Here is a 27,999-nt window from a genome sequence, read left to right on the forward strand (position 1 = left end):
CGAAAATGAATAAGAAACGGGAACAAGAAAGTGTGGGGTCAATTGATTTGGGGACTACACTGTAAGGGGCAGTCCATAAATGACGTCACGCGATTTTGGACGATTTTTGACCCCCCCCCCCTCGTCACACGGCGTCACAAGTCAGACCCCCCTCCCCTCAAATATGACTTCACAAAGCTCTGCCCCCCCCCAAAAAAAAACATGCTTCAAACCGCTTTAAACTAATTGTCATTGTCGTGCGTATTTAATGTGGCGCTGCACTGATGTTGTAGGTGAAAACATTTATTTAATTAAGTCTATATTTAATTAAAGTTGTACATTTTTACGTGACGTCACATTGCTCACCCCCCCCCCCCCCTCGTCACACATCGTCACAAATGTCTGACCCTCCCCCCTCCCAGGTGCGTGACGTCATTTATGGACGGCCCCTATTAGCGCGCGTGTAGCGAACGAGTCGCGCCATAATAGCCACAAAGATAAAGGTCCCCCTTATAGCCTTAACAGACTGTTGGGGCAAGTGCTGTTAGCGAGCATGTATGAAGGCCGGCACGGCACACGAGGGGGTGGGGTGGGCAGCGCCACGCCCGACCGCCTTTGTCTCCCTCGTGGTGATGTTTACACATTTGAGAAGGCCTGAGTCGACCTAAGGGGATGCCCAGAACCGGTTTAAACATATATTCGCCACCGTTATTGGTCGTGAGCGGGAATCGAACTCGTGTGGTCATACGTGGATCCAATTAGCACGCTTGGCTCACGTACGATGCGAAAGAAGTTCAACATACAGCACAGTGCATTAATTAGTTCCGACTTACGAACGGTTCGACTTACGAACGGTTCGACTTACGGACTGTTCGACTTACGGACTGTTCGACTTACGGACTGTTCGACTTACGTACGGTTCGACTTACGAACCGTCCGACTTACGAACGAATTAGGTTCGTAACCCGAGGACGGGCCCGACATACATTCTCCGGTACGGCACTGCACACGAGGCACAATGCAATTTCTTCCCGCAACGCCGGCAACGCTCCACTCGGGGCCGCTACGCGCACAGCTCAACGAGACGGGACCGAACGCGGAAATAGAATTGGGGGTCAAGCCGCGACAACGTCGACATCGCTCGCGAATGCTGCGAGCGAGCGAGCCAAAACACTCGGCGGATTACTGTCCTCCAAGTGGGACACGGCACCACTCGTCCCTCCCAAGTGCTGCTGCTGCTGCTTGACACAGTCTCAGTGAGACACTCGTTTAAGGGCGAGTAGACCTAGGAGAGGTAGCTAGCTATACGTATCTATGGGTTAAAGGTTTAGGAGCCGGGGATTAACAAGAAATCCCCCCCGCCCCCCCGTATAGCCTGCACAGGCTGTTGGGCAAGTGCTGTTAGCGAGCAGCTATTAAGGCCGGGTCAACACCACGCCTGGCCGCCTTTGTCTCCCCAGCTCTGATGTTTACTTGCACCCAGCGGCAGGTACACTCAATCCAGGGCTGAGTCGACCTAGGAGGAGGGACGTGAGGCTAAGGACGAGTTTATGTAATGCGTATCGCTCGCCGCTGGCGTTAACTGTGGCTGGGAATCGAACTCGGCTTTCGGGGGGGGGGGTGGGGGATTGTGTAACGTAGCGCTCTAAGGACCGCGCCACCGCTCCCCATACAACACAGAAGAACACGCGACACACAAACACCTGGGCGACACACGCGCGCGCCCTTGCGGGGGTGATCACTGCGTGGTTGGTGGTGGTGGCGTTGGTGCCAGTATCATCGTCGAGTTACAAGAAGCAGCCACAATCGCGGGTTCAACCCGCTCCTCCTCCTCGCTGCCTGCGTTCGCCTTCCTCGACACAGCGAGCTCATCAACACGGAGGGAGGGACAACATCGCTCTGTACAGCGAGATCACCTGGACTGCGTGTGTCCACACACACACACACACAGGTGAGACTGTCTTACACACACCACAGGTGAGACTGTCTTACAGGGCAAGCTCACACACAGGTAAGACTGTCTTACACACACCACAGGTGAGACTGTCTTACAGGGCAAGCTCACACAGGTGAGACTGTCTTACACACACCACAGGTGAGACTGTCTTACAGGGCAAGCTCACACACAGGTGAGCTCACACACACACAGGTGAGACTGTCTTACAGGGCAAGCTCACACACAGGTGAGACTGTCTTACACACACACAGGTGAGACTGTCTTACAGGGCAAGCTCACACACAGGTGAGACTGTCTTACAGGGCAAGCTCACACACAGGTGAGCTCACACACACACAGGTGAGACTGTCTTACAGGGCAAGCTCACACACAGGTGAGACTGTCTTACACACACACAGGTGAGACTGTCTTACAGGGCAAGCTCACACACAGGTGAGACTGTCTTACAGGGCAAGCTCACACACAGGTGAGCTCACACACACACAGGTGAGACTGTCTTACAGGGCAAGCTCACACACAGGTGAGAGACTGTCTTACACACACACACAGGTGAGACTGTCTTACAGGGCAAGCTCACACACAGGTGAGCTTACCTGGCTGTGTGCAGTGTGCATCGCAGTGGTGTGCTGTTGTCGTTTGCGCGATTGTTACAGCAGTGGTACTTTAACCCTGTATTACGGTTGTTTGTGAATTGAGTTAAAACTAAAAAAACTTATTTTATTTTATAGCAGGTAAGGCCCACTGAGCACTGTAGCTCTTTTTCAGAAGCGACTTGGCCACAAATGATATCTCAACGAAGTGGATTATCACGTGGAAATTTAGAGCAGCCGAACACTTTAAAAGCGCCTTCATACATCTGGAGGGGAAAACCGGGAGGACCCGGAGAAAAATCCACACGGAGAACATGCAAACTCAAAATATAGTGGGGGTTAGGTTCGCGATCGAGCCCAAGACCTCCTGCATACCAGGCGAGGTAGTTAACATCTTGCCACCGTAGTTGATCTTAACACACTCATAACATCTGCGTCGATATTGGGAGATGCTTTTAATAATAATAATGAGAAAAGGCGATTTTTATGAGGCAGGCAACAATGTGCTCCTAATACTCCAGATATGACAACAGCACAGGATTTTAGATGTTGTGTAGAGTCGCAGTAGTTAATTACGGTACTGATGAAAGTGTTACTCATTTTGATGTGATAATGGGTTCAGCTGAATTCTGACCGGGATTTGATGCTAACTACCTCGCCTGGTATGCAGGAGGTCGTATGTTCAATCCCGACTCCTGACGCCTGCTGCTGTATATTTGCGTGCCTCTCTCCCCGTGGTCGCGTGGATTTTTCTCCGGGTCCTCCTGTGTTTCTCTCCACATTTAGAAACACGCGTTTAGAGTATTTGGCTGCTATACATACCCACGTGATAAGCCACTTTCTTTGAGCTGTCATGTGTGGGCAGGTCGCTTCTAAAAAATATCTCTTATATAGCTCAGTGGGCCTTATCAGGTAAAATAAAAATAGTTGTCTGAATGTTAAAGCTACCGCAGTTTGAACCCAGTTGTGAGTCAGGGTGTTTAGTTTCACTGCGCTCTGCCGATGATCGCTGATAATGGTGAAACCAATGGGCAGCTGATGTCTGCGTGGCGGCTGTGAAAGTTGACACCACGGTAAGGTCATGTTCATACGTGGTAGCACAGTTGACGAGGTCGGCGACAGACCGAACTTTAAATGAAACACCCAACAACACAATCGTCAATAACACTGAGTGTGGCCTTAAGTGGAAAAATATAGAGATATATAATAGGCGACGTTTCGGGCACCGGATCCTTCAGAGCACGTACATTGGCCAAGCTCTGCGGTACTCTATGCATTAAGAGGGCTTTTATTTACGTAACATAAACACACAATGTCATTGAAATTAAAGACGCGGTAAGTGGCGTCCCCTCGTTGCATATTAACTTTCGTGTTGTTCGGCATCGTCACACACAGCGGCTTTCACTTGACCCCCTCGCATGCCAGCCGGCTGATGGCTTTACTGTGGATGTTGCGATGTTAAGAAGAGCCAAATTCAGCAAAGTGTATTTTTTCCCATTTAGGGCCACATTGTCATTGACAAATGTGTCGAGGTTATTTTTGTTTTCACTTCTCTACTGCTGTGGCGCTTCGCCTGCTTCGAAGACTCCATTCCCTCTCATCGGCTCACGCAGAGACCCGTAGGCTCACGCAGAGACCCGTAGACTCACGCAGAGACCCGTAGACTCACGCAGAGACCCGTAGACTCACGCAGAGACCCGTTGACTCACGCAGAGACCCACAGACTCACAGAGAGACCCGTAGACTCACGCAGAGACCCGTTGACTCACGCAGAGACCCACAGACTCACAGAGAGACCCGTAGACTCACACAGAGACCCATAGACTCACGCAGAGACCCGTAGACTCACGCAGAGACCCGTAGATTCACGCAGAGACCCGTTGACTCACGCAGAGACCCACAGACTCACACAGAGCACCGCAGACTCACAGAGACACATAGACTAGAACAGAAATCCATAGACTCACGCAGAGACCCGTAGACTAGCACCGAGACCCGTAGACTAGCACCGAGACCCGTAGACTAGCACCGAGACCCATAGACTCACGCAGAGACCCATAGACTCATACAGAGACCCATAAACTCACGCAGAGACCCATAGACTCATGCAGAGAGTCACCGACTATCACAGAGACTTGTAGCCTCACACACGAATCCATAGACTCACAAAGAGACCCATAGACTCACACAGAGACCCATACATCTGCCCTGACAACATTCCACTATCTGACCTGAGGTCGTTCCCTTGGTTGCGGGCACGTCTCAGTAACGAGACCTTTTCATCGAGCAGTGGATAGATAATGGTCGATCACGACGACGATCAATCACGCTGGGTTCTGTACCATGGGGCCTGCGACCGATCCACTTCGCCAAAACAAAATGCGGCTGTCACTCCTCTCCGTGCGGGCTACTGGATGCCGCGCGCGACTGTGACGACGAGAGACAAATCTCCGGGTTCACCGCCTCTCTGTGTTGTGCAGCGATTGCAGGAATGCCCCGTAACCCGCGTGTCCTGCTCGTGCAGAGGTCACCATGGCAGTGCCGCAGCCGTTGCGAGCGCACATTGTTGACGTTGCTTCTCGCCGGATACCTTCCCAGTAAACACGCCCAACGTTGGCCCAACGTTGGCACTGTAAACCGCGTCTAGTGGCAGTGCGACTGTTGCAAGCTTCATGCCGGATACCTTCCCAGTCAACACGCCCAAAGTTGGCCCAGTGGTTTCATATTCTTAGGTTTTTTCGGTAAAGTCACATTATTACCATAATAATTAAAAGTCAGCCGTCCCTGGCCCCCCCCTCAACCATTATATATATCTCGTGTAATCTCTCATTTACTTGATACAGCTGTCGGGCTGTGACGGTTCCACCTGAAGACGGAAGCTTGTGTTGCCTCCGAAACGTCATGATTTTTATTTTTATTTTACTTTTATTAATTTTAATTTTTTACCTACGTGACTTTACCCAAAAAACCTAAGAATATGAATCCTTGCAGTTACGAAAGCTTCAAATCTAGAACCAGTGGTTTCATGTTTACTGGGATAAATTGCAGCACAGTCGACACCCAACCCACAACCTCCGCTATAAAAGTTTCACCACCACCGCCGCCGCCTTTGTCCGGATTTACGTCTTCCCCTTATTACATGCCTAATTGCTGCCGTGTGGGTGGCCAGATTGTTATTGTATAGCTGCTGCGTTGGTGTCAGTTGACAACGCTCCAAACAGAAATCTGTCAACACGGCGTTGAAAGCAGAATCTTTATTTAGACTCCAGGAGAAATGCGATGAGCTCAGAAGCATGTTTTCACAGACGTCCGGTATGGGCAGGTCGGCATCATAATCGCGCCCTGCTACTGCTGCCACACTCACCTCCTCCTCACAGCCCCCCTGCATTTTGCTCATCACTGTCAAAGACAAAGATCCCCCGTGTAGCCTTAACAGACTGTTGGGGCAAGTGCTGTTAGCGAGTAGCACCTATGAAGGCCGGCACGGCACACGAGGGGGTGGGTGGCCTGCACCTCGACCTTTGTCTCCCGTTTACCAATGTTTTACACACCGCACCAGGTACTCATTTGAGACCGAGTCGACCTAGGGGAGGCCCAGGACCGGCTCAGATAATCGTCACTGATGCTGGCCGTGAACGGGAATCGAACTCTGGTCGGCGGTTTCGTAGCGCAGCGCGCTAACCGCGTGCACAACCGCTCCCCACATCACTGTACGAACACATACACACAAAGTCCTCTGACCCAGTGACCCCTGGTCCTTGCCCGGTGTTTTGGGTGATTATTTTGAGCACACGCAGCACGAGAGGACAGGGGACTTGGGGACAAAGTGACGAGCGCAGGGGAAGTAAACAACGCGCCCGACGTGAGAACGCGACAAACAAAGATATTCATCCGGATTGAAAACGGCTCGACGTTTTCCTAAAAATGATGGCTGTTGTTCTTATTTTGATGTCAAGGGGCACGCCTTGAGCACGGGTGAATTGACGGCTGTGCAGGAAAGAGACTCAAGATGCTGCTATTCCATCACACGTGGTTCTCCAGGCGTGGCCTCCAATGCAGCCGATGCGACTTCGTGTTTTGCCGTGAACAGCGAACCGAGCACCACGCAGAACAGTTTGTGACCAAGCAACCACCCGCTCCTTGAACCCAACGTTCTCATCTCAAACCACTCCAGTGCCCTCTGCCTCTGGTCACGCACAGGCCCGAGCGCTGTCCATCACCGCTAGTTTCCAAGCAGGCCACAGCTCACTTCGACCCAGGACGTTTCGATGCGCTGGTGCGATTTGACCCCTTCTCGTCGGTCCTTCCTCTTCGCGTGGCTGCTGATGTAGAGGAAGAACAAGTCTCAGTGCAAAGATGAAATGTCAGAAATGCTTGTTTTGTTATCAATTACAACGGACGGCGGTGGCATGGAATGGTAAGGGGTGGCATTCATGGAAAAAGCCTGCGCTGTACACGGAACCGATGTCATTGCTCCATCTCCCCACAGCGACCGTTCTCTCAGACGCGTTTGATTCATTGGGTGCCGCTCCGTTATTATCCTTGACCGCAATGTGCTCCTTGGAGCGACGTGTCCTGCCCATTGTTATATGGTAGCATGGTCACTCTGAGGTCGCTCAACGTCACGGGGCACCGCGGTGGCGAGATGGTAACTACCACCACGCCTGGTATTTCAGGAGGTTGTGGGTTCGATCCCAACCCTGACGCCTGCTCTGGATTTGGAGTTTGCATGTTCTGCCCGTGGTCGCGTGGATTTTTATCCGGGTCTTGAAGTTGTTTCCATCCACATTTATAATTAGCTCGCGTTTAGAGCATTTGGCTGCTATAAATGTCCACACGGTAAGATACTTTGTTGAGCTATCATTTGTGGCCAGTTGACACAAGAAAAAGAGCTTTACCTGGTAAAATAACAATTGTTTAAATTTCGATTTAAAGCTTTCGTGACTGCAGGGATTCATCTTCTTGGTTCTTTCGGTAAAGTCACGTAGAAGGAAAATAATAAAATAGTAATAAAAAATAAAGCATAATAAAATAAGCTAATAAATTATTTTATTATGTTTTGTTTTTATTATTTAATAATTTCCCTTCTACGTGACTTTACCGAAAGAACCAAGAAGATATGCAGCTACTTGTGCTCCTGGGATAATCCGGCACTGCAACAGGCCCCGCAGTGCAGAACCGGGGACCCCATACATGGGGGGAGGGGTTTCCAGAGGCAGACTTTGCAGCGGCGAGCCTTGCTGACGAAACCTTGCTGATGAGTTCCAATCAGAGAAGAAACCTGTCCACAGCTGTCTAATCTGCACAGTCCTCTTCCCTGAGGTTACCGTCAAAAATTAAGGAACATGCGGCCGTCTGGAACGCTCTTCCTTTCCGATATTGGGAAGCCACTGCAGCTATGCAGTTTCAAATCTAGATTTCAAAATAATTTCTTTAGAACTGCTTTTTGTGTTTAGTTTGTTGCCCTTCCCCCGCACCTCCGATTAACGCGGTTGGCTACGTACGGCGCGAAAGAAGTCCACTATGCATACAATGCGCTTCTTCGTCTTCTTACACGTTGTCGTGGGTGTGTCATCTTTGTGGAATTTTTGTCACTTTCTGTGGACGCCATGCCCAGTTTTTTTTCCAAATGAATGTCGGGCCCGTTCAGTTCCCCTTTTCCTTGCGACCGTGACAGACTATTTACGTATAAATGAGGAACTCGCTGTCACCCACCAACACACACACACTCACGCACACACACGCGCACGCACACACACGCACGCACACACACGCACACACACTCACGCACACGCACGCACACGCACACACGCACGCCCTGTCAGTAAACTTTACGCACGGGTATTTTGGAAGGCCAGGGGACGATTCTGGCCGATGTTGAAGCAATATATGTTCTCAAACGCGGCGGGCGAATGGTCCTAATGACATGTGTGGGGAGGGCGTATATAGCCCAATGAGGGAAGGCGCTCCGTTAATAGAAATTAGATTAACAGACTGTTGGGGCAAGTGCTGTTAGCGAGCACTTATGAAGGCCGGCACGGCATACGAGGGGGTGGGTGGCCAACACCACGCCTGGCTGCCTTTGTCTCCCCAGCGCTGATGATTACACACCGCACCAGGTACTCATTTGAGGCTGAGTCGACCTAGGGGAGGCCCAGGACCGGTTCAGATAATCGTCACCTGGGTCACCAGATTCGGAGCGCAGCGTAGCGCTGACCGCTCCACCACCGCTCCCCACAATGGTTTACACGCACACACTCGCGTAGACACACACACGCACACACACACGCACACACAGTCTATGTCGATATTTTAACTGAGAGTTCACCACGAGTTGTACGTTTCTGGAACCAGCTGAGAACTCGAGAAGGCCACGTTTTAAGTCTCGTTCAGCAAGATTGGCTAGGCACGTATCGTGGAGGGAGGTGATTCGCAAACACTCGAATGAATGCATACTCGAGTACTGGTGTCACTGTGTTTGGGTTGAGCGAATTCCTGACAGGTTGAGTCACGCGTCGCCATCCAATGACGTTGCGGTATTCACAAACGCGATGTGTATGCTGCGTGTGCCAAACATCCAGACTCCTTTTACTCAAGCTCTCTCATAATAATAATCCTCGTAATAACCCTGCTCGATTCAAGAAACCTCTTCACCCTTATCTCTTACAACCACGAGAGTGCTGCTTGTTGCTGGCAGCTTGACGTTTTTAGGCCTGTGCTCAGCACCTCGTGTTGTATACGTGCACTTTATATTTCGAGAGATTTCTTTCGCAATGGGCGGAGGGAGAAGGGGGAATTTTTTAGAACTTTTTTTTTCCGACCAAACGACGCTTGGGAAATCCGCGATTCGGACTGCGGGGTCTGGCCGCCCCCACGATCGTCACCTCGGCTCTCGTTCACTTCCTGCAGGTGGCGGGCGGTTGACCGTGACGGCAGTGGCGTTGGTGGTGGTGGTGGTGGTTGTGGTGGTGGCCGTCGCGATCCAAGCTGTTTCTCCACACCTCTTTGGTGAGGCCCTCGCGTAATCTCAACGGGAACCCACCACCACCACTGTGGCCTCCGCTCCTTCAACGCGGGAGGAGCGGCACAGCTACGCCAACTCTCTCTCTCTCTTTTTTACGATCAGTGGAAACAAGAAGATGCTCGGTGTAGTCGGCACTTTGCTTCGTTCATGATTTCGTAAAAAAAAAAATTACATTTTTTAACTTTGCTTCATGTTAACCCCCACCTCTCGTTCACTCTCTCGCTCAGTCTCTCTCGTTCTGCACTCTCGTCGTGGGCAAACAGCAGCAGCAGACCTCGATACCGTGTGGCACTTTACTTCCTGGTCGTCTTACTGCTGCCATCATCATCATAATGCCCAAGAGCAGAGTGGTGTCCTGGTCAATTGGGAATTGAGGCATTGGTGCTCGTCTGCCGGAACCCCCGTCGCCCTGCACATCCGTGTCAGCTGCTTTAGAGAGTATGGCTTATTTGTGGAATAGGTCGCCGTTTTGACAGACACACAACACCGCAATGAACATCCGTCGCCATCCCAGCCCCGGGTCAAAAAATGTCAGTTCGTTCAATACCGTGGCAGGAGCGTTTCAGAGACGATTCGTCCACCAAGAGAAGTGAACAAATGCCTTCCATTCTTAATTGGGGTGCACATTGGGTCACGTACTTTGGCCGAACAAAAGAAAACCCACTCCTGAGATTTTACCGATGATTTCTCGCCGAAACGAACGGCCGAGCCCGTTCACGCGTAGCTGCCCAAGTGAGACGGTTCCACTTCAACGGAATGATCTCACTTCACCATCACCCCGAGGGCACCCAGCCACGGCCGTGGCTTAAGTAGGCACAGAACCCGTCGCACGGGGAGAGGAGGAGGAGGAGGGGGGGTGGACAGTCGTGATTACAACTCAGTCCACAACCTGACCCGCCACAGGGCTGCACACAACGCTGGCATTTTAGAGGACGTCTTTCCACCCCCCCACGTCCCACGATTCGATCATCCGTCATGATTTTGGCGTCGTGTTTTTCAAGGATCAAGCATTTTTTCGGGGGGTCATTAGCAACGTCTCGTTTCTGCATCTCATTTGTACTGTCTGTCTCGTGTTTATGGTCTGGCGCATTAGTATTATCGATCGCATGTTCAGTCTCGTATTTTCAACCTTGTTTGTATTGTCCGTCTCGTTTGTAGGTATTATGCCGCTTGATTACCCAGAAAGGCGTCACCGAGCCTAAATAATCTTTTAGCCAAGTTTTTCCCGCCAAATTTGTCGGAGCAGGGGGGCAATGTCGCTGCTGTGTGCAATCCAAATTGAATACAATTTCAAGTTAAAATTCTCAGCAGTGGGACGTCTGGCCATTACCAGTTACATTGTTTGTTTCTTCGAGCTATTAGGAGTAAAGCAGAGAACCCGGAGGGAACCCATGCAGAGCAGAGAGAGAACCGAAAGACACCAGAGTCGGCAATGAAACCCAGGCCCCTTGTCGCTGTGAGACACGAGTGTTACCACTGCCACCATCCTCGTGCCTTGCTTATGTTCTCATTTTTACCGCCTTCTTCGTGTGTTTCGCCCAATTCTCGTGCGCCGTAAATGTAACTCCCGCCGATGGTTGCTGATCGTTAAACCGCCAGGCCTGCCTCTCTTGACGTCGCCACTGTCGCAGCGCAGGAGACGGCTGTAGGATTTTGACGCATTCCACGAGTCCCTGGATATCGAGATGCTCTGTGATGCCATCGATCCGTGTGAGAGTGTTGAAGACGCCGGGGCTGCAGCCAGACCAAAGTCTTTGAAAACTCACTTCTTTAGAACTGCTTTTTTGTGTTAAGTTTGTTCTTCCCCCTCACCTCCGATTATCACGGTTTGCTACGTACTGGTGCGAAAGAAGTTAAACATACATAAATACATACACACAACACAACAGCTGGACACTCAAATGAGCTGCGCTCAAATTTCGATTTAAAGCTTTTGTGACTGCAGGGATTCATCTTCTTGGTTCTTTCGGTAAAGTCACGTGACTTTACCGAAAGAACCAAGAAGATGAGCTGCGCTCACTTTGTGTTCATCAATTTGTTCTCCTTTATCATCGTTTTTTCCTCCCATCTTCCCCCTACCTCCTCGTCGCCGTCATCTTCACCGCCGTCAAGGGCTGTGCGCAGCCCTGGAGAGATGCAACACGCTCGCCCGTTTGTTGTAGAGGCTCGCGGATCGAATCCAGCGAACCGCCCTGGTTATTATTGCGGTATGCAATAACCACAATGATACCGCTTTGGGGTGGACGTTAAAGATCCCATGATGCCATTCGCAAGAGTAGGCCATCGTGTGCCAGCGTCAGGGTCCAAACGTGCCAAATGCGACACAAACCTATTCGGCTAATTACTCAATTGGGATTATACACAGCAGCAGCAGCAATCACCGTTCCCTCTACTGGCAGGTTCATGTCGCAGTTCACTCTTGGAAGTGAGACTCACCCTGGTCTCGTGAGTTCTGACACGGGTTCAGACGAAATGGACGTAACCCAACTTCGCCCGCCGGGTGTCACGGCTGTCCAGGGCACCATGCTGTGCGAGGAGTTCATCCGAGCCAAGGCAGCAGCAATGGCCCCCTCTCGGCAGTTCAAGCTCGGGAAGAAGCCTCGAGGAAGAGGGGGAGGAGGTGACGACAAGGCCGCGCTTGGAGGGGTCACGAGGCGAGATCGCAGCCTCAGCTGGGAGGACCTGACGCCGCTGTTCCCTCCGCCGTCGCCGTCATCGCCGCCGCAGCCGCAGCAGCAGCGGCGGCGGGAACCGGGACGCGGCGCGGGCACGAACACCTGGCGGCGGCCGCTGGGGTCGCGCAGCAGTACACCGGCGAGCAGGCCCGGCGTCGCGTGGCATCGCGCGCCACAGCCGACCGCGGGCGACGAGTCCACGACCGGAATGGCGAAGGTAAACAACGACGACAACAACAAAAACATGCAACAAAAACGTGTCGTCGATCAAGCTGTGTGAAAAATAAGAATAGGTGTTACCCTTTCTGGCAATAAAGCAGGTGTTAAGGTGTTAAAAAAACACCAAACAGATACCTTTTGCATCTTAAAACCTGTTTTATTGCCAGAAAGGGTAAAACCTATTCTTATTTTTTATACTTTGTACCGGGTTATGACACTATGCGTAAAGTAAGTCACCCCCCCTAACTTGTATCCGGTGACAATAAAGCTTTACAAATCTGCTCGCACACAGCTACCGTAATCTAAGACGCAGCCCCTCAACTTTTTCTTTCGGCTACGGGCAAATCATCCAACGAATGTGGTAGTCGTGAGTGTGATCGCTAATTTACAATTGTAGGTTACTCAACCTCCCAACATGAGAGTCCACATAATCCAAAGACTACTTGAAGGCACTTTGGTAGAGTATAGAGCCCAGAGTAATCTATGTACATATGTATGTATGTTGAACTTCTTTCGCACCGTACGTAGGCAACCGTGCTAATCGGAGGAGCGTTTGTGTTGCCGTTGCAGTCAGGGGGGGTGCCAGTCCACCAAATGGGAATACCAAAAAAGCCAAATTTTTTACACTGAATATAGGTTCACGTGGGAGACGTGACGGCAGAGTGATGTCTGCGCAGCGCGACTCACGACCTCCTCTTGATACCAAGATCCAGGATGGTCACCGTGTCTATGCACCGCTTCTCGGTGGCAGCCCCAACAGTCTGGAACGATATCCCTCTGCACATTCGCAGCATCACCTCAATCGCCTCCTTCAAGAGAGACTTAAAAACTCACCTCTATAACCACGCTTTCGAGCGACTCTGAGCTTGGCTCCGCACCTCTGAGTTACGGCCACTACGTCTGCAAATTTGCGCGCGTTACAAATTGAACTATTATTATTAGAGTGCTGACTATCAGAAAGGGGAGGCTGTGATCGAGCGCCACCCACCCAGAGCTCGTTAGCCGAGCCAGACGGAGGGACAGCCCGAGGGCAGATGTTGTAGCTCACGTCTGCCCGTCGAAGTGAAATCGGTCCACAGAATTCGGGGGTGTGGCCCATATTGGCAGGCGACTCGAGTTGACAAAACCACCTGCAATAGCGTCACCGGGAGACGGCATCTCGAGCTCAAACCCGAGCCGTGTGGCTCACGGAAGCTTGGTTTTATTGCACCACACGGCAGCATTACTTGTTGACGTTTTTCTCGGCAGGCTGCAGAGTTTTCTCGGGAAACAAACTGTGGTTTCGTCCGACACGTGAAGAAGAAACTTTTTAAAAGGAAGCATTGGCATCCCGGGCAGAACTCAAGCGAAAAAGGAGAAAAAAGAAAACGATTGTAATGACTCATTGAGGCTTTTCCAGGTGGAGTGAAAGGAAAACCGGCTTCATTTTGATTTAAACAAAAAAATCTCTCCTACCTCTTCTTTTAAAGAGGCGCTCGCTCAAGCACGGATCGCGGGAGTACGCGGGCCCTGGCAAGTCGAGCTCCCCCTCCATCGTCATTCCCCACCAAAGGCTGGACGCCGCTAACGTTGGCGGCGCGGCCGCTCGTTGCGTGTCGCCCACGAGCTTCAGCCTCCGCTACGACGACATCCACGTGGGCAGCGTGGAGCCGGCCAGGCCGACTGTGCCGCCACCGACGACCGCGGAGGCCACCCGCGACAAGGCGGGCTCCCGGCACGACGCGGGCACCCGGCCTAAGTCGTTCCACGGCGGCAAGGTGGGTGCGGGCCCACGGGCCCACGGGCCCACGGGCCCGATGTCCCCCCGAGCTGTGCGCACCCCACCCCCGTCATCTCATTTGCCACCCCCACACTTTGTTCATCGTCATCATGAGAACCGTGATGGTTCTCATGGTGACAATGAGTGTTTCCACGAGGGTTCTCGTGATCGTGATGGTGAGTGTTTTTCCCTGATTGTTTTCGTGATGATGATGTATCCATGATGGTGATCGTGATGATGATGATATGTCCATGATGGTGCTTGTGATGACAATGATGTATCCATGTTGGTGATCGTGATGATGATGTATCCATGGTGGTGATCGTGATGATGAAGATGTATCCATGATGTGATCGTGAGGACAATGATGTATCCATGATGGTGATAGTGATAATGATGTATCCATGATGATGATCTTGATTATGATGATGTATCCATGATGGTGATAATGATGACGATGATGTATTCATGATGGTGATCATGACGATGATGATGTATCCATGCTGGTGATCGTGATGATGTTGATCATGTATCCATGACGGTGATTGTGATGATGATGATGATGATTGCTGCTCTCGCAGGATGTGCCGGGAGATTCTCTGTTGCTCATGACCCACCCTGGGTCCAACAGCGCCGTTCATTCCGAGTCGCTGCTCAACAACTACCTCCGAAAAAAGGTGTGGGTTGACCTGCTGATCCCATTGCCCAACCCACTCGTGCGTCTGAATACCTATGGCTATGCGTCTGCGCGTGTTATCTGTGTGCTTACATACTGCAGATGCATTGTCCCATGCATTACGCCCGTCAATAAGCCCCTATGGCAGGTGTGTTTTAATGTCATAAAAACACTCCACCCCCTCGATTCCCCATAAGTTATGGAGTAGTTGTGAAGTGAGTGGCGAGGTTTCTGTACCTGTGCAGTGTGCTTATGACCAGCTCTGGTTTGGCAGCAGAGGTCTCACTCCAAATCAGTCGAACAGCATTGTATTTTTATCAGCTACATCACGCTGTGTGGAAGTTACCTGATCTATCTCTCCATATCCAGTTCTGGGTCTTCTTGGCCACAGTCATGCCCTCCCATCTCTGTCCTTGTGAAACATGGACCCCTCTATTAATAGAACATCTGCGCCGGTTCAAAACATTCAGGCTGGCCTGCCTACGATTCATCCTGGGTTTTACCAGACTGGATTCTGTGAGCTCAGAAAATCTTAGAGACATCTGGACACAGTCCCATACGTGAGCTCCGTCAGGCGAAGCTGCGCCGGCTGGGTCATGTAGCCCGCATGCCCAACCACTGCATGCTGAAACAGCTCCTATTTGGGCAGGGGGGCTATACGGGCACGCCATGATCTTCAGAAATGCGCCGATGTGGTACATCAGTTTCAGTTTCATTTATTTGGTATAGCCCTGTGAGCCATTCGGCTCTTGAATCGGGTACAACCGCAACAAACAAAAAACTAAAACATGAACAAGAAAACATCTTAAAGTGACTATGCGCAAACTAGGCCTCGGCAAGGTAAGGTATTTTACCCTTTTTAACGGGTAAAAGGTAAAGGTAAAGGGTAAAGGTGTCGACATGCCAAGGGGTAAGGTAAAGGGTAGGGTAAAGGTAGCTCGGAAGAATTACCCGGTAGGGTAAAGGAAGTGCTAAGTATTACCCGGTAAATACGGTACCTTGTTTACCGCTAAAAGCTCCGTGGCGTAGTCCATGGCCTCCATTTAATTAAAACGGGCGAATTTGTGTTTTTTCGTTCACATAAAGTCAGAAAAAAAGATTTAGAAGTGAGTAGTTTTTCGAGATTTACGATTATACTGTAAATCACTTTCACGAATCAGCCCCCTAGTCTCCCATCATGTTCTCATTATACTGTCCTTGGTAGCGGCATTCAAAGTCCAGTATATCCTAGTGGAAGTGCTCGCCTTGCTCCTCCGAGTATGCTCCCATGTTCTTGAATTTATCAAGATGAGCATCCAGGATATGGACTTTGAGGGACATCCTACAGCCCATTGTGCCATAGTTCTTCACCAGAGTCTCAACTAGCTCCATGTAGTTTTCGACCTTGTGAAGCCACGAACCACTGCGACAAAGCTGTTCCAAGCCACTTTCTCTTTACTAGTGAGATTCTTGGGGAATTCATTGCACTCCAGGATCTTCTTTATCTGTGGTCCGACGAAGACACCGGCTTTGACCTTTGCCTCAGGCAGCTTAGGGAAGAAGTCTTGAAGGTACTTGAAGGCTGCTGACTCCTTATCTACAGCTCTGACAAATTGTTTCATAAGGCCCAATTTGATGTGCAGTGCTGGCATCAGCACCTTCCGGGGGTCCACCAGTGGCTCCCACTTAACATTGTTCCTCCCCACAGAGAACTCGGTCTGCTGTGGCCAGTCCCGCCTGTGGTAGTACGCCTTGGTGTCCCTGCTGTCCCAAAGGCAAAGATAGCAGGGAAACTTGGTAAAACCGCCTTAGAGACCCATCAGGAATGCCTCCATTTTGAAGTCCTCGATGACCTCCCAGCCGTACTCATCATACTTCGAGGCATCCAGCAAGGTCTTGATGCTGTTGTAATCATCTTTGAGGTGCACTTAGTGAGCCAGGGGAAGAGATGGGTACTTTGTTACCATTATGGAGCAGCACGGATTTGAGGCTCCTGGATGAGTTGTCATTGAAGAGGCGCCACTCATTCTGTGTTTATATTACTATTTATATTACTGGAAAGTTCTAGAATATTCTAGAAGTTACTCCAAGTTTACTCAGCACTGATTCTATCTGGAATGTTCTGAAAGATAGTTACATTTCAAAATATCATTGTCCTGGTCACAAAAGCAAAGTTTGTGGGGAGTAATAGCCATTTTCTGTACTTTTGAGGCATAAGCAATTAGGAAATAATACTTACTACCCAGGAACAAAAAAAACATTTGTTACAGTGTTATCAGTACCAGCGGTGTCATGCTGCTGGGCAGTTGGGAGGCAGTCGCCCTCCAACAACAATAGAGGGCAGATGAGCGACGCCCACAACAATGAGCGGAGCGCTGAGTGGCTATAACGCAGGAAGTTACCGCAATGGACAGCACAGGTGTTGTATCTGCCAGTCATCTCAGTCGGTCAACCCGTGGCACCTGGTTCTGTCCTGTGACCTCCTGCCAGCAACGAGCCTTTGACACTTCACGTGGCCTCACGTGGCCTCAAAAGTGCACCGAGCCGAATGGCGACAGTTGTTGTTGTGGTTGTGGGGCACTGGTGTAAGTGGTAAGTGCACCGTGCCATGAACCCCGGCAACTTGAGTTGGATTCTCGACTCTGGCTAACATCAGTTTTAGTCATATCAGAGCTGATCCTGGGCCTCTCTTGAGTCAACTCGGTCTTGAATGAGTACCTGGTGCAGCGTGTAAACGTCAGCACTGGGAAGGCAAAGGCGGCCAGGAGTGATCCTGGCCACACCGCCTCGTGCTCCATGCCAGCCTTCATAGGTCCATTCGCTAACAACACTTTCCCCGCCAGTTTGTAAAGTCTAAAAGGGGGATGTTTGTCGTTTTGTTTTGTGTTGTCTGTGTGTAGATGGAGGAGATTGAGCACGCCATGCTGCTCTCCCCTGGCCGCTCTCCCCAGAGCCTCATGGCTCGACTCCAGCACCTCTCCCTGTACAACACCGAGCAGCCCAGCCTGGTGGTACGGAGACCGAGCACGCGGGAGCCAGATAACCTCTAGCCTACCTCAAGCCTAGCTCTAGCCTAACCCTGGCCTAGCTCTAGCCTAGCCCTTGTCTGGCCCTGACATAGCTCCAGCCTAACCCTGGCCTACCTCAAGCCTAGCTCCAGCCTAGCCCTAGTTTAACCCTAGCCTCGTTCTAGCCTAGCCCTGGCCAACCTCAAGCCTAGCTCCAGCCTAGCCCTAGTCTATCCCTAGCCTTGTTCTAGCCTAGCCCTGGCCTACCTCAAGCCTAGCTCTAGCCTAGCTCTAGCCTAACCCTAGCCTAGTTCTAGCCTAACCCTATTCTAACCCTGGCCTAGCTCCAGCCTAACCCTAGTCTAACCCTGGCCTAGCTCCAGCCTAGCCCTAGTCTAACCCTGGCCTAGCTCGAGCCTAACCCTAGTCTAACCCTGGCCTAGCTCCAGCCTAACCCGAGTCTAACCCTAGCCTAGCTCTAGTCTAACCCTGGCCTAGCTCCAGCCTAACCCTAGCCTAGCTCTAGCCTAACCCTAGCCTAGCTCTAGCCTAACCCTGGCCTAGCCCGAGCCTAGCCCTAGGCTAACCCTGGCCTAAACCTAGCCTAGCTCCAGAGCACGCACCAGCCAGACTAGCTCTACCCTTGCCCAGCCCTAGCACCACCTAGCCCTAACCCAACCCTAGCACCACCTAGCCTGAGCCTAGCCCTAGCCTCACCTAGCCCTAACCCAGCCCTAGCACCACCTAGCCTGAGCATAGTGCTAGCACCAACTAGCCCTAACCCAGCCCGAGCACCACCTAGCCTGAGCCTAGTCTCAGCACCACCTAGCCCTAACCTAGTATTTCCTTACACAGAGATATAGTCGATGCCTTACCGAGCCACAGAGTCCTGCCCCCAAGGTTAGTTTGAGTCAGACGCCCAGCGTTTGCCGAACCCTATCCACTACCTCGAGACCAAGCGCGTCCCACTTTACTTGGTATCTGCTCGAGAGTAGCCGCTGCGTTGTCAGTCCGTAGAGGTTCGAGAGGGATCCGCGATTACCGAGTGCACACGCGCACACACCTTCCCGCCCGCTGCGCGTTGCTCACACGTGAATTAACGCGCGCGCTCGTTTTGCAGGCGACGGGGTTGGAGAGCCACGGGCGGATAGGCGAGGAGGTCTCCTCGAGCGTGCTGAGCACCCCGGTGCTGCAGATCTCGGAGGAGAACTCGCAGGACCGGGTGGCGAGGCTCCACGGCGCGCGGTTCGCGCTGCCGCCCTGCGCCAGGGAGGGAGCCCTGCGATCAGCGGCGCCGTCACCGCTGCCGCCGGCGTTGTCCGTCTGTGCCGGTGAGGGGCCCGAGAGGGAAGCCCGGGATCTCGGCGCAGTGCGGTGTGGCCGGGGGCGGCGGGTTAAGGGGGCCGGGTCACGCGGGCGAACCGGGCGACGTGGGCACCGATGGCCTTCGCGCCCGCTCTATGCATACAGCGGGGGACTCGTCTAAAAATACCCATCCCCCCTTCCTCTGCCCCCCGTCTTAGAATGTTGTTACCTCTTCCCCGCCCCTCTTCCCCGACCCTCTTCCCCCACCCCCCTAATATACCTAAGCCTTCCCTCCACTGCCCAACGGATCGCACAGGTTGGGTTGTGTTGAGCCTTACATCCCTCACCTACGGATGGCTCTAAAGCGCCCGAAGTCCTTCTCCCCCCCCCACCCGCAACGATCGGCGCGTTGTACTGGGCTTTGCATGTTTACCACAACAACAACAAAAAGATACAATCCTCGACAACGACGGCCTTTCGCGGTCGCTCTACGCGTACGGCCTGGACGCATCGAAACAAAATAATCCACGACGCCGACAGCCCCACGTAGCTTCAGCCAAGGCGGGCGGGGAGGGGTGGGGGCAGTCGACCAGCAGCAGAGACATCGAGGTCTGGCAGGGAAAGTATGTATGCACGTTGAACTTGTTTCGCACTGTCGTAGCCAACCGTGCTAATCGGAGGTGCAGGGGAAGGACAACAAAATGAAACACAAAGAGCAGTTCTGCGTGGATTTTCCTAATGCCCGAGTGACTCTTCCCCATTCCCTCTGCGATCGTGTGTGGCTACACAGGTGGATGCATGGATTCTCACTGCAGGATTGAGGAGGACCCGATGGGAGATTTCCTCTTATCATTGTCGCTCACAGAAAGCCAGAGGCTCAAGTCCGACAGCATCAGCAAGATGCTGCAGGTAGGAGCAGCACTGCCTGCTAGCACTCGCACACAAGACACACGTAAAAACAAAGATCCCCCGTATAGCCTTTAAGAGACATTTAAGGCAAGTGTTGTTAGAGAGCACCTATGAAGACCGGCACGGCACACAAGGGTATGGGCGGCCAATACCACGCCCCGGGCAGCCTTTATCTCCCCAATACTGATGTTTACACACCGCACCAGGTTACTCCTTTAAGGCTGAGTCGACCTATGGGAGGACCAGGACCGGTTCAGGTATTCATCATCGATGTTTGCCATGAGCAGGAATCGAATTCAGGTCGCCTCGTTTGTCAGTGCTGTTCGCTTGCCCATTGCACTACCGCGCCCCACCATTACAAATACGCACAAAGACAAAGATCCCCCATATAGCCTTCACATACTTTTGGGGCAAGTGCTGTTAGCGAGCACCTATAAAGGCCAGCACAGCACCACGCCCGGCCACGTTTGTCTCTCCAGCACCTAGGTCGATGGTGAGTCGAGCAGAGGTCTCACTCGGAATCAGTCAAGCGGCATTATCTTTTCATCGGCTGTGCGATGCTGTGTAGAAGCTACCTGGTCTGTCGCTCCAAACGAAGCTTCGAGTCTTCTCGGAAACGGTCATGCCCTCCCTTCTCTATGCTTGCGAAACGTGGACCCCCAAATGGAGCATCTTCGCCGGTTAGAAACATTTAGGCTGGCCTGCCTACGATCCATCCTGGATTTAACCAGGTTGGATTGTGTGAGCTCACAAATCCTTAAAAGATCTGGACAAAGTCCCATCGGTGAGCTCCTCCAGCAGGCAAGGCTGCGTTGGCTTGGATCATGTAACCCGCATTCCCAGCCACCGCATGCCCTAACAGCTTTTGTTTGGCCAGATAGAGGGGGCTAAAAGGGGTGTGGCATGAGCTCGAGATGAGATGGAGTGATGTGATTGAAGGGGATGTGGAGCTGAGTGGACTTGCTGATGACTGGTACTAGCGGTGTCAATATCGCCCTCTCTGGAGGAGGCTCATGAAGGACGCTACTGGGCAGTTGGAGGTAGTCACACTCCAGAAACAACGGAGGGCAGAGGAGCAACGTTCAAAACGAGCGGAGCGCCGGGTGGTGCATCGGCCAGTAATCTCAGTCAGTCAACCCATGGCATCTTGGGTCTGTCCCGTGACCTCCTGCCAGCGGGCGTTCAACACTTCACATGGCCTCAAAGGGCATATGGCCTGGCACAGACACCGTGGTCGCGGTTTTCGTTAAGTGGTGTAAGTCAGTATGTTGTATGTATGCTGTATGTATGTATGTTGAACTTCTTTTGCACCGTACGTAGCCAAGGGTGCTAATCGGAGTTGCGGGGGAAAGACACCAAACTGAACACAAAAAAGCAGTTCGAAAGAAATGAGTTTTCAATCTAGATGTGAAAGTGCACAACTCCAGTGGTTTCCTACTAACACGCCGCCGTTCCCGCTCGCCCGCCCGCGCGTCTGTCGTGCAGCGCAGCGTCTCGATGCCGAGCCTCCCCGCGCTGGCCGCGGGCCCCGCGGGCTCCGCTTCCACGCTGGAGCTGTATGACCAGCCCACGCTCGCCATGCTGCAGCGCTGCCGCTCCGCCACCGAGTACCTGCAGCAGTTCACCTCGTGGGACCGCGACGCCGCCGCCGCCATCAACGCCAACGGCGACGCCCGCGGCGACGGGGATGGAGCGCCGTGCCGGAGCGGCGGCCCGGGCGGGCACTTCTCCACGTTCAGCGGCGAGCTCGGCTCGCACGACCTCCGGATCTCGTACGGCTGCGACGGCGGTGCCGTGACGGCACCCGCCGGTGGCGGCCGGGCTGCGCCGGCCGACGCATCGTCCGGAGGGTCAGGGTTGGCGGGTGGGGGGGAGGGTAGGGGGAGGTCATCGAATGTTTTCATATGAGTCGAGGGACACATGGAACCATACGGGCGATTCGCGAACGTTTTGTCAAGAGGCCCCTGCCGTTATTGCAGAAGGATTGGAAGGAGTTACGGCTCGAGCGCCGTGACGATAATGAGGATGAGAGTGGCTGCAGGGCAGGAGGAGTGACTGGTGTGACGACGGCTATGATTGCGCACAAGAGGGGAAGATGAAGGAAGTGGATCTGTAACGAGACTCTCTGCGGGAGACGTTGAAGATCGCAAAGGACGGGGGGGGGGGGGGGGTGTCATTAGACGTCAACCGTCGGTTTCGAAGATGACAACGGGATAGACAGGAAAGCCACTCCCCGGACACATGAATAGTCAGCTGTGACAGAAACCAAACTCATCAATTAAGAACTTTTGTTCCCCAGTGTCCAGCCGACGTTCACTGAAAAAAATTACCAGTCAATGATTTTGGCCAAACGCCGTTTAGTCATGAATGTTAATAAAATTATTACGATAATAAAATAGAAAAAAAATCCGGTCCTCGAAGATACGCAGCCCGCTTCAAGACCAGGAGAGATAAAATCAAATCTGAAATCCTTAATTGTCTTTTGAAATGCGCCAGTGACACGGTGAAGGAGTGGACACGTTGCAATTTGTTTTAGGTGGAATAATTTGACCCCACTTCCAATTGGTGGATTCCTCCAGTGTGCAGCACCGCGTCCATGGCTTGTTGACGCCACGCCATGAGACGTCCCAACTAGGACTGCGGTTGTAACGCCACACGTCAAGCGGGCTGGGTGGCTTACTTCTCAGAAACACCTCCGAGCAAGAAAGCTTCCCCAGAAATGCTCGCGATTTTTCTTAAAGGTCAAACCACATTGTTTTTACAAGACGAAATACAAGCTACGGTATAATGCGAACGTGTCGACGACGCCGACGACAATTGTTCAGCGTAGCGCGTTCTTTGGCGTACGTACGGGAGGGGGGGGTGCCGGTACGGCCCCACTTCTGACGGAGGGGATTTACGGCAGCACCTTGGAAGCGAGGTCGGCCTTGAGAATTCTGGCCACGTGGAAGCCACGTGGAGGCTTTTCAAAGCCATTGTTACAGAACGTGATGTCAGAACTTACATCCGTTTGCCTGAGAACGTGCACGTGTGTACGTGTACCTCAAGTGACGAGTATCTGACTCGGCCTCAAATAAGTACCTGGTGTGATGCGTAATCATCGCCGCTGGGGAGATAAAGGCGGCCGGGCGTGGCGCTGGCTAGGGGCTGCCCGCTAACGGCACTTGCCCCAAAAATCTATGAAGGCTGTACGGTGATCTTTGTCTTTGTTGCCGAATCGTGGTGACATCAACGGTTTTGGCCGTGGTGACGTTATCTTCTTCTTAAAAACTCAAGGGACATGGAGTTTGCTCACAGGGGCTCACAGAAGCAAGTGTGGTGCTCTTCCTGGCCTGCTTCACTGCTTGCAAAATGTTAAACGACGAGGAGAAGTCCCACTGTGATCGTTTCGTGTAACTTTTTAACTCGTGATATTTTCCCATTAGTCTTTAGACAGAATGCTGTACCAGAGGTTTCAAGCTGTGCAATAAATATAACGTTTTTGCACATCCACGATCATATTTCCCGAGGCCTATCTGTTCTGAGTGTGTGTACAGCTGTTGCAGACCAAGCGACAAAGAGAATCTCACAGTCAACAGTGCAGAGGCTGGAGGCGCCACGATGGCGAAATGCGAACGACCTCGCAAGGTGTGCAAGCACTGGCGGAGGGGGGGGGGGGCTGGCACGTGCCCCCCCCCCCCCCCAATGATCCGATCGAAATTCCTAATTTTGATCGGATCATTGACGTTTATTAGTAACTAGCTGTACTACCCGGCTTCGCCCGGGACTTGGATTCACCACGGCCGGCCACATTTGTCTCCCCAGTGGCGATGTTGACACACACCACTTACTCGTTTGAGGCTGAGTCGACCTAGGGGAGGCCCAGGACCGGTTCAAATAATCGTCACCGGCGGTGGCCGTGAGCGGGAATCGAACTCGGGTGGCCGGGTTCGTAGCGCGGCGCGCTAACCACTGCACTACAATGCGTTACACTTCCACATATGCGGGTCACGTGACAGATTTGACGTCACAGCTCACTTGCCGTGCAAAAAAAATGCATTATTAAGCTCCCCCCCCCCCCAAAAAAACAAAAGTGTATTTTTTAAAGATTTTTGCATGGTGTACAGTCTGGAAAGTACCCACATGGCAAATTTTAAGTTTGTTGCATGTCGGGAAGTACGCTAAATATTTGAACAGACACGCATATTCACAACTTTGCCTTTTATATATTTAGTAATAAATCGCCATTTTGCGACCCCCACTGCCGCTGTGTAGCATATTATTACGCGCCAGCGACTCTATGAGATGATAGGAGAATAGTCTGAGTCCATATTGGCAATAAGTAACGGCAAATCAGTTATAAGTGACTCAGAATACTGCGCAGTTGCATATACAGGACACGACTTCCCTGAAGTCAAACACCTTCAGCGAGCGCGATGCCGATCACACAACGCGGTTCGAATTCGACCCTCCATCGATGGCTGCGCCATCGCCGCACACGCGTCGAATAAAAATCAAGGGACAAGTCCTTACTTACTAACAACTCCTATCATTTTTCATTGCTGGAGGGGTTCCCTCCCCCTACCTGAAAATCTTGGCTCCGCCATTGTGTGCATGGAGGTCGTGGGTTCGATCTCGATCCTGCCCCTGTGTATTTGGAGTTTGCATGTTCTCCCCGTGGTCGCGTGGATTTTTGTCCGGTTTTTCCCCTTCACATTTAGAAACGTGCATTTAGAGTATTTGTCTGCTTTAAATCTACACACGATAAGCCACTTCGTTGAGCTATAATTTGTGACCAGGTCGCTTCTGAAAAAGAACTGCAGCTCAGAGGGCCTTACCTGATAAAAATTAACCCGTACAAAAAGTTTTTCACTATAAATCCTTTATATGCGTGACGGCTAGTCCTCTCGTCCTCTGGCTTGAGATGGCTGCCACCTATGGGTCAGATGATTGTCTGCCAGCATTAAGCAATTGGTAATTAAATATTTTTAAAAAATTCCCTAAACAGTGTAAAATTGTGGAAATAAATTTTCACGAAAATTAATTGTCACGCACAACGAGTCTGTGTGGAAAATGTCAGCTCGATTGGATCACGGGAAGTGGGTTAAAAAACGACCGAAAGATTTGCACGGTCGTAAGCAAGCAAGCACGCAAGCACGCAAGCACGCAAGCAAGCAAGCAAGCGAACTTAATATAAAGGATTTTTAAAAAAAGTTTTAGTTCATCTCTTCCTCTGCATTCACAATAGGAAGCTTGAGTTTGACTTTAGGAAATTAAGAGTGAACTAAGCAATAATCTTAGACGCAATGCACATTTACAGGTATTTTTTGTTTTAATTACAATCCACACAGAACAAATTCGTGTTTGAGGCACGTCATGAACATGTGTCTGTGAGGCGGTTGGTGCTGTAACTACTTGAACCATGCTGACACTGATCACTTGCATCGCGGCCGGGCCACCCATTGGTTCGAGGCGAGTGCGTGGCAGCCAATTAGGTGTGACTGAGCTGTGATTGGCCTAACTTGCACGTGCGGAGGAGCGAATGACGCCGTTCCTTCAGCAGGCCATTTAAGGACTATTGGCTATTTTTTGCATCATTTTATGATTAAAAAGCCCATTGTCTGGAACCCATGCGCAGAGTTCTGAATTGGAGTAAGGGGCCGTCCATAAATGACGTCACGCGATTTTGGACGATTTTTTGACCCGCCCCCCCTCGTCACATGGCGTCACAAAAAGTCAGACCCCCCCCCTCAAATATGACTTCACAAAGCTCTGCCCCCCCCCAAAATAAAACATGCTTCAAATCGCTTTAAACCATTGTCATTGTAGTGCGTATTTAATGTGGCGCTGCACTCTGATGTTGTAGGAGAAAACATTTATTAAAAAGTATATTTCATTAAGTAGAACGTGTTGTCTATATTAATTTAAAGTTGCGCATTTTGATGTGACGTCACATTTCTCACCCCCCCGCCCTCGTCACACATCGTCACAAATATCTGACCCCCCCCCCCCCAGGTGCGTGACGTCATTTATGGACGGCCCCTAATTAGGTGTCGAGGCAAGCAGGTGGGTGTCATGGCTGAGTGTGGAGCTGCTCTCCCATTGCCTCGTGATGGCGAACAGCTCTTATCTACAAAAAAGGAGAGCTCAGACACTTTTACTGTTAGGAACCTCCTGGTTACACCAGCCCACAGGGGATTATTGTGTCCGTCCGTCGTGCATTTAAAAATGGGAGGGGTGGGGCTGGGTGGGGAGGGGAGGGTGGGGAGGGGCTGGGTGGGGAGTATGGGGAGGGGTGTCGGTGGGTAGGGGAATGTGGGGAGGGGCTGGGTGGGGAGGGTGGGGCTGGGTGGGGGGGTGGGAGGGGTGGGGCTGGGTGGGGAGGGTGGGGAGGGGCTGGGTGGGGAGGGTGGGGCTGGGTGGGGGGTGGGAGGGGTGGGGCTGGGTGGGGAGTGGCTGGTCATCCCGTGGTGCCCTTATAAAACTCAACGTTTAACCTACTCACGCCGGCTTGTGCCCGCCCTCACAGTCGGCCATATTTGCGGAATACACCACGCCGCCGTTGACCCTGGCCATTGACCGAGCAACCCAACGTTCCCACCAGCTCCCTCCGCAGGAATGTGTTAACTACCCACGGTGGAGACTAGTTCCAGCAGCAGTCACAACAGCAGCAGCAGTGACAGCCGTTTTTACTTAAGGTGAGCAGTCAACTTAACACTGTGAACTGCCCAGGTTTACGCTGTAAACTCCCCACACTCCACCGTGTCACACGTGCAATATTCCGTAACATCAGGGTCCTTGAAAGCAGAGGTCGCAAACGGGTTTTGATTCCTTACCCGTACCCGTACCCGGCCGCACCATCGGGTAGGGTACGGGTATCGGGTACCCGGTTGCGACCTCTGTTTGAAAGGTGAGAGGAACTTCCACAGTGTGAATTACAGTGGCCGTCTGGGCCACAGTCTACCTGCGGTCAAGGACAACGGAGGGGCAGGGCAAGGTAAAGGAGCAGAAGGCTAACCCCCTCTAGTGCTGCCCTCTGGCAAGGAGGAAGCCGGTGCAGGAGTGCGCTGCCCAACTTGCAACGCACACAAACCTCCATTTCGCTGTGGATTGGCGTGGCGCGTGAACTATTTCTTCGTTCGTATGGCTCCTGGTGTACATGGCAGAACAACAACTACAGTTTCGCATTTTTCAGGTGAGTCAAGCCAGGTAACCGAGCAACGGGAGCGTATCATCGCTACGATGCACTGGATTACTGTTGGATGTTGAACTTCTCTCGCACCGTACGTAGCTCAACCGTGCTAGTCGGAGGTGGGGGAGGACAACGCACGAAACGCACAAAGCAGTTCTGAAGAAGCGAGTTATCAACTTTGGATTTAAAAGTGCAAAGCTCTCCCAGGTGGACGTTGTGAGCTGCTGGCGAGTTGCTGGTGGTGACTGGCGGAGCGAGAAGTGGTCGAGGCGGCGTGCTTGGAGCCATCTGGTGGATTGTGGCGGTGGTGGCTCGTGTGGAAAGTCGTGGGCTTGAAGGGGCTCCCACACTGACCTCCAGAACATCTCACCTTAGGGGTGGCGTGAAATCGCCAAATGTGTTCCAAACAGCCTCGGTGGCTAGCGATGGCCGAGGCAAAATCGTTTCAACGCGCAAGTTGGGTCGTGTGTAAATGTTGAACTTCTTTCGCGCCCTACGGAGCTAACCTTGCAAATCGCATCGTGTTTTCGGCAATGGCTTGCGCATTTTTGTGCTTGGGTGTCATACTTTTCCTCTCGCTGTGTAAAAAAATATATAAAATAAACCCCACGCTTCCCATTGTAAACCCTATCTACAAAATAAAGACGAACCACCCTTAACGAGTGTCGTCACAAGTGAACGCAGGAGGTCCGTGGGTTCGATCTCGGAGCCCGGCGATGCCCGTTTCATGTTTGGAGTTCGCGTGTTC

At 51.9% G+C, this 27,999-nt stretch overlaps 1 protein-coding gene across 4 annotated transcripts; it reads left to right on the plus strand.

The window, feature by feature from the left end:
• Positions 1-1,032: 1,032 nt before the first annotated feature.
• LOC144734105 (uncharacterized) lies at positions 1,033-23,575 on the plus strand. Of its 4 annotated transcripts, none has more exons than XM_078616164.1 (9): positions 1,033-1,930; positions 9,436-9,534; positions 12,068-12,442; positions 13,914-14,201; positions 14,785-14,880; positions 17,759-17,869; positions 18,987-19,197; positions 19,962-20,080; positions 21,566-23,575. In XM_078616164.1, the coding sequence occupies exons 3-9, from the start codon at positions 12,074-12,076 to the stop codon at positions 21,986-21,988; spliced, it is 1,617 nt and encodes a 538-aa protein (XP_078472290.1). In that variant the 5' UTR covers positions 1,033-1,930; positions 9,436-9,534; positions 12,068-12,073; the 3' UTR covers positions 21,989-23,575. The 4 variants fall into 4 exon arrangements, with proteins under 4 accessions (XP_078472290.1, XP_078472291.1, XP_078472293.1 ...); XM_078616166.1 differs by lacking the exon at positions 1,033-1,930 and adding an exon at positions 2,118-2,519; XM_078616165.1 differs by lacking the exon at positions 9,436-9,534.
• The last annotated feature ends 4,424 nt before the right edge of the window (positions 23,576-27,999 follow it).

Source organism: Lampetra planeri, chromosome 50 (genome assembly GCF_965212315.1).
Source record: "Lampetra planeri chromosome 50, kcLamPlan1.2.h2, whole genome shotgun sequence".
Classification (NCBI taxonomy): domain Eukaryota; kingdom Metazoa; phylum Chordata; class Hyperoartia; order Petromyzontiformes; family Petromyzontidae; genus Lampetra; species Lampetra planeri.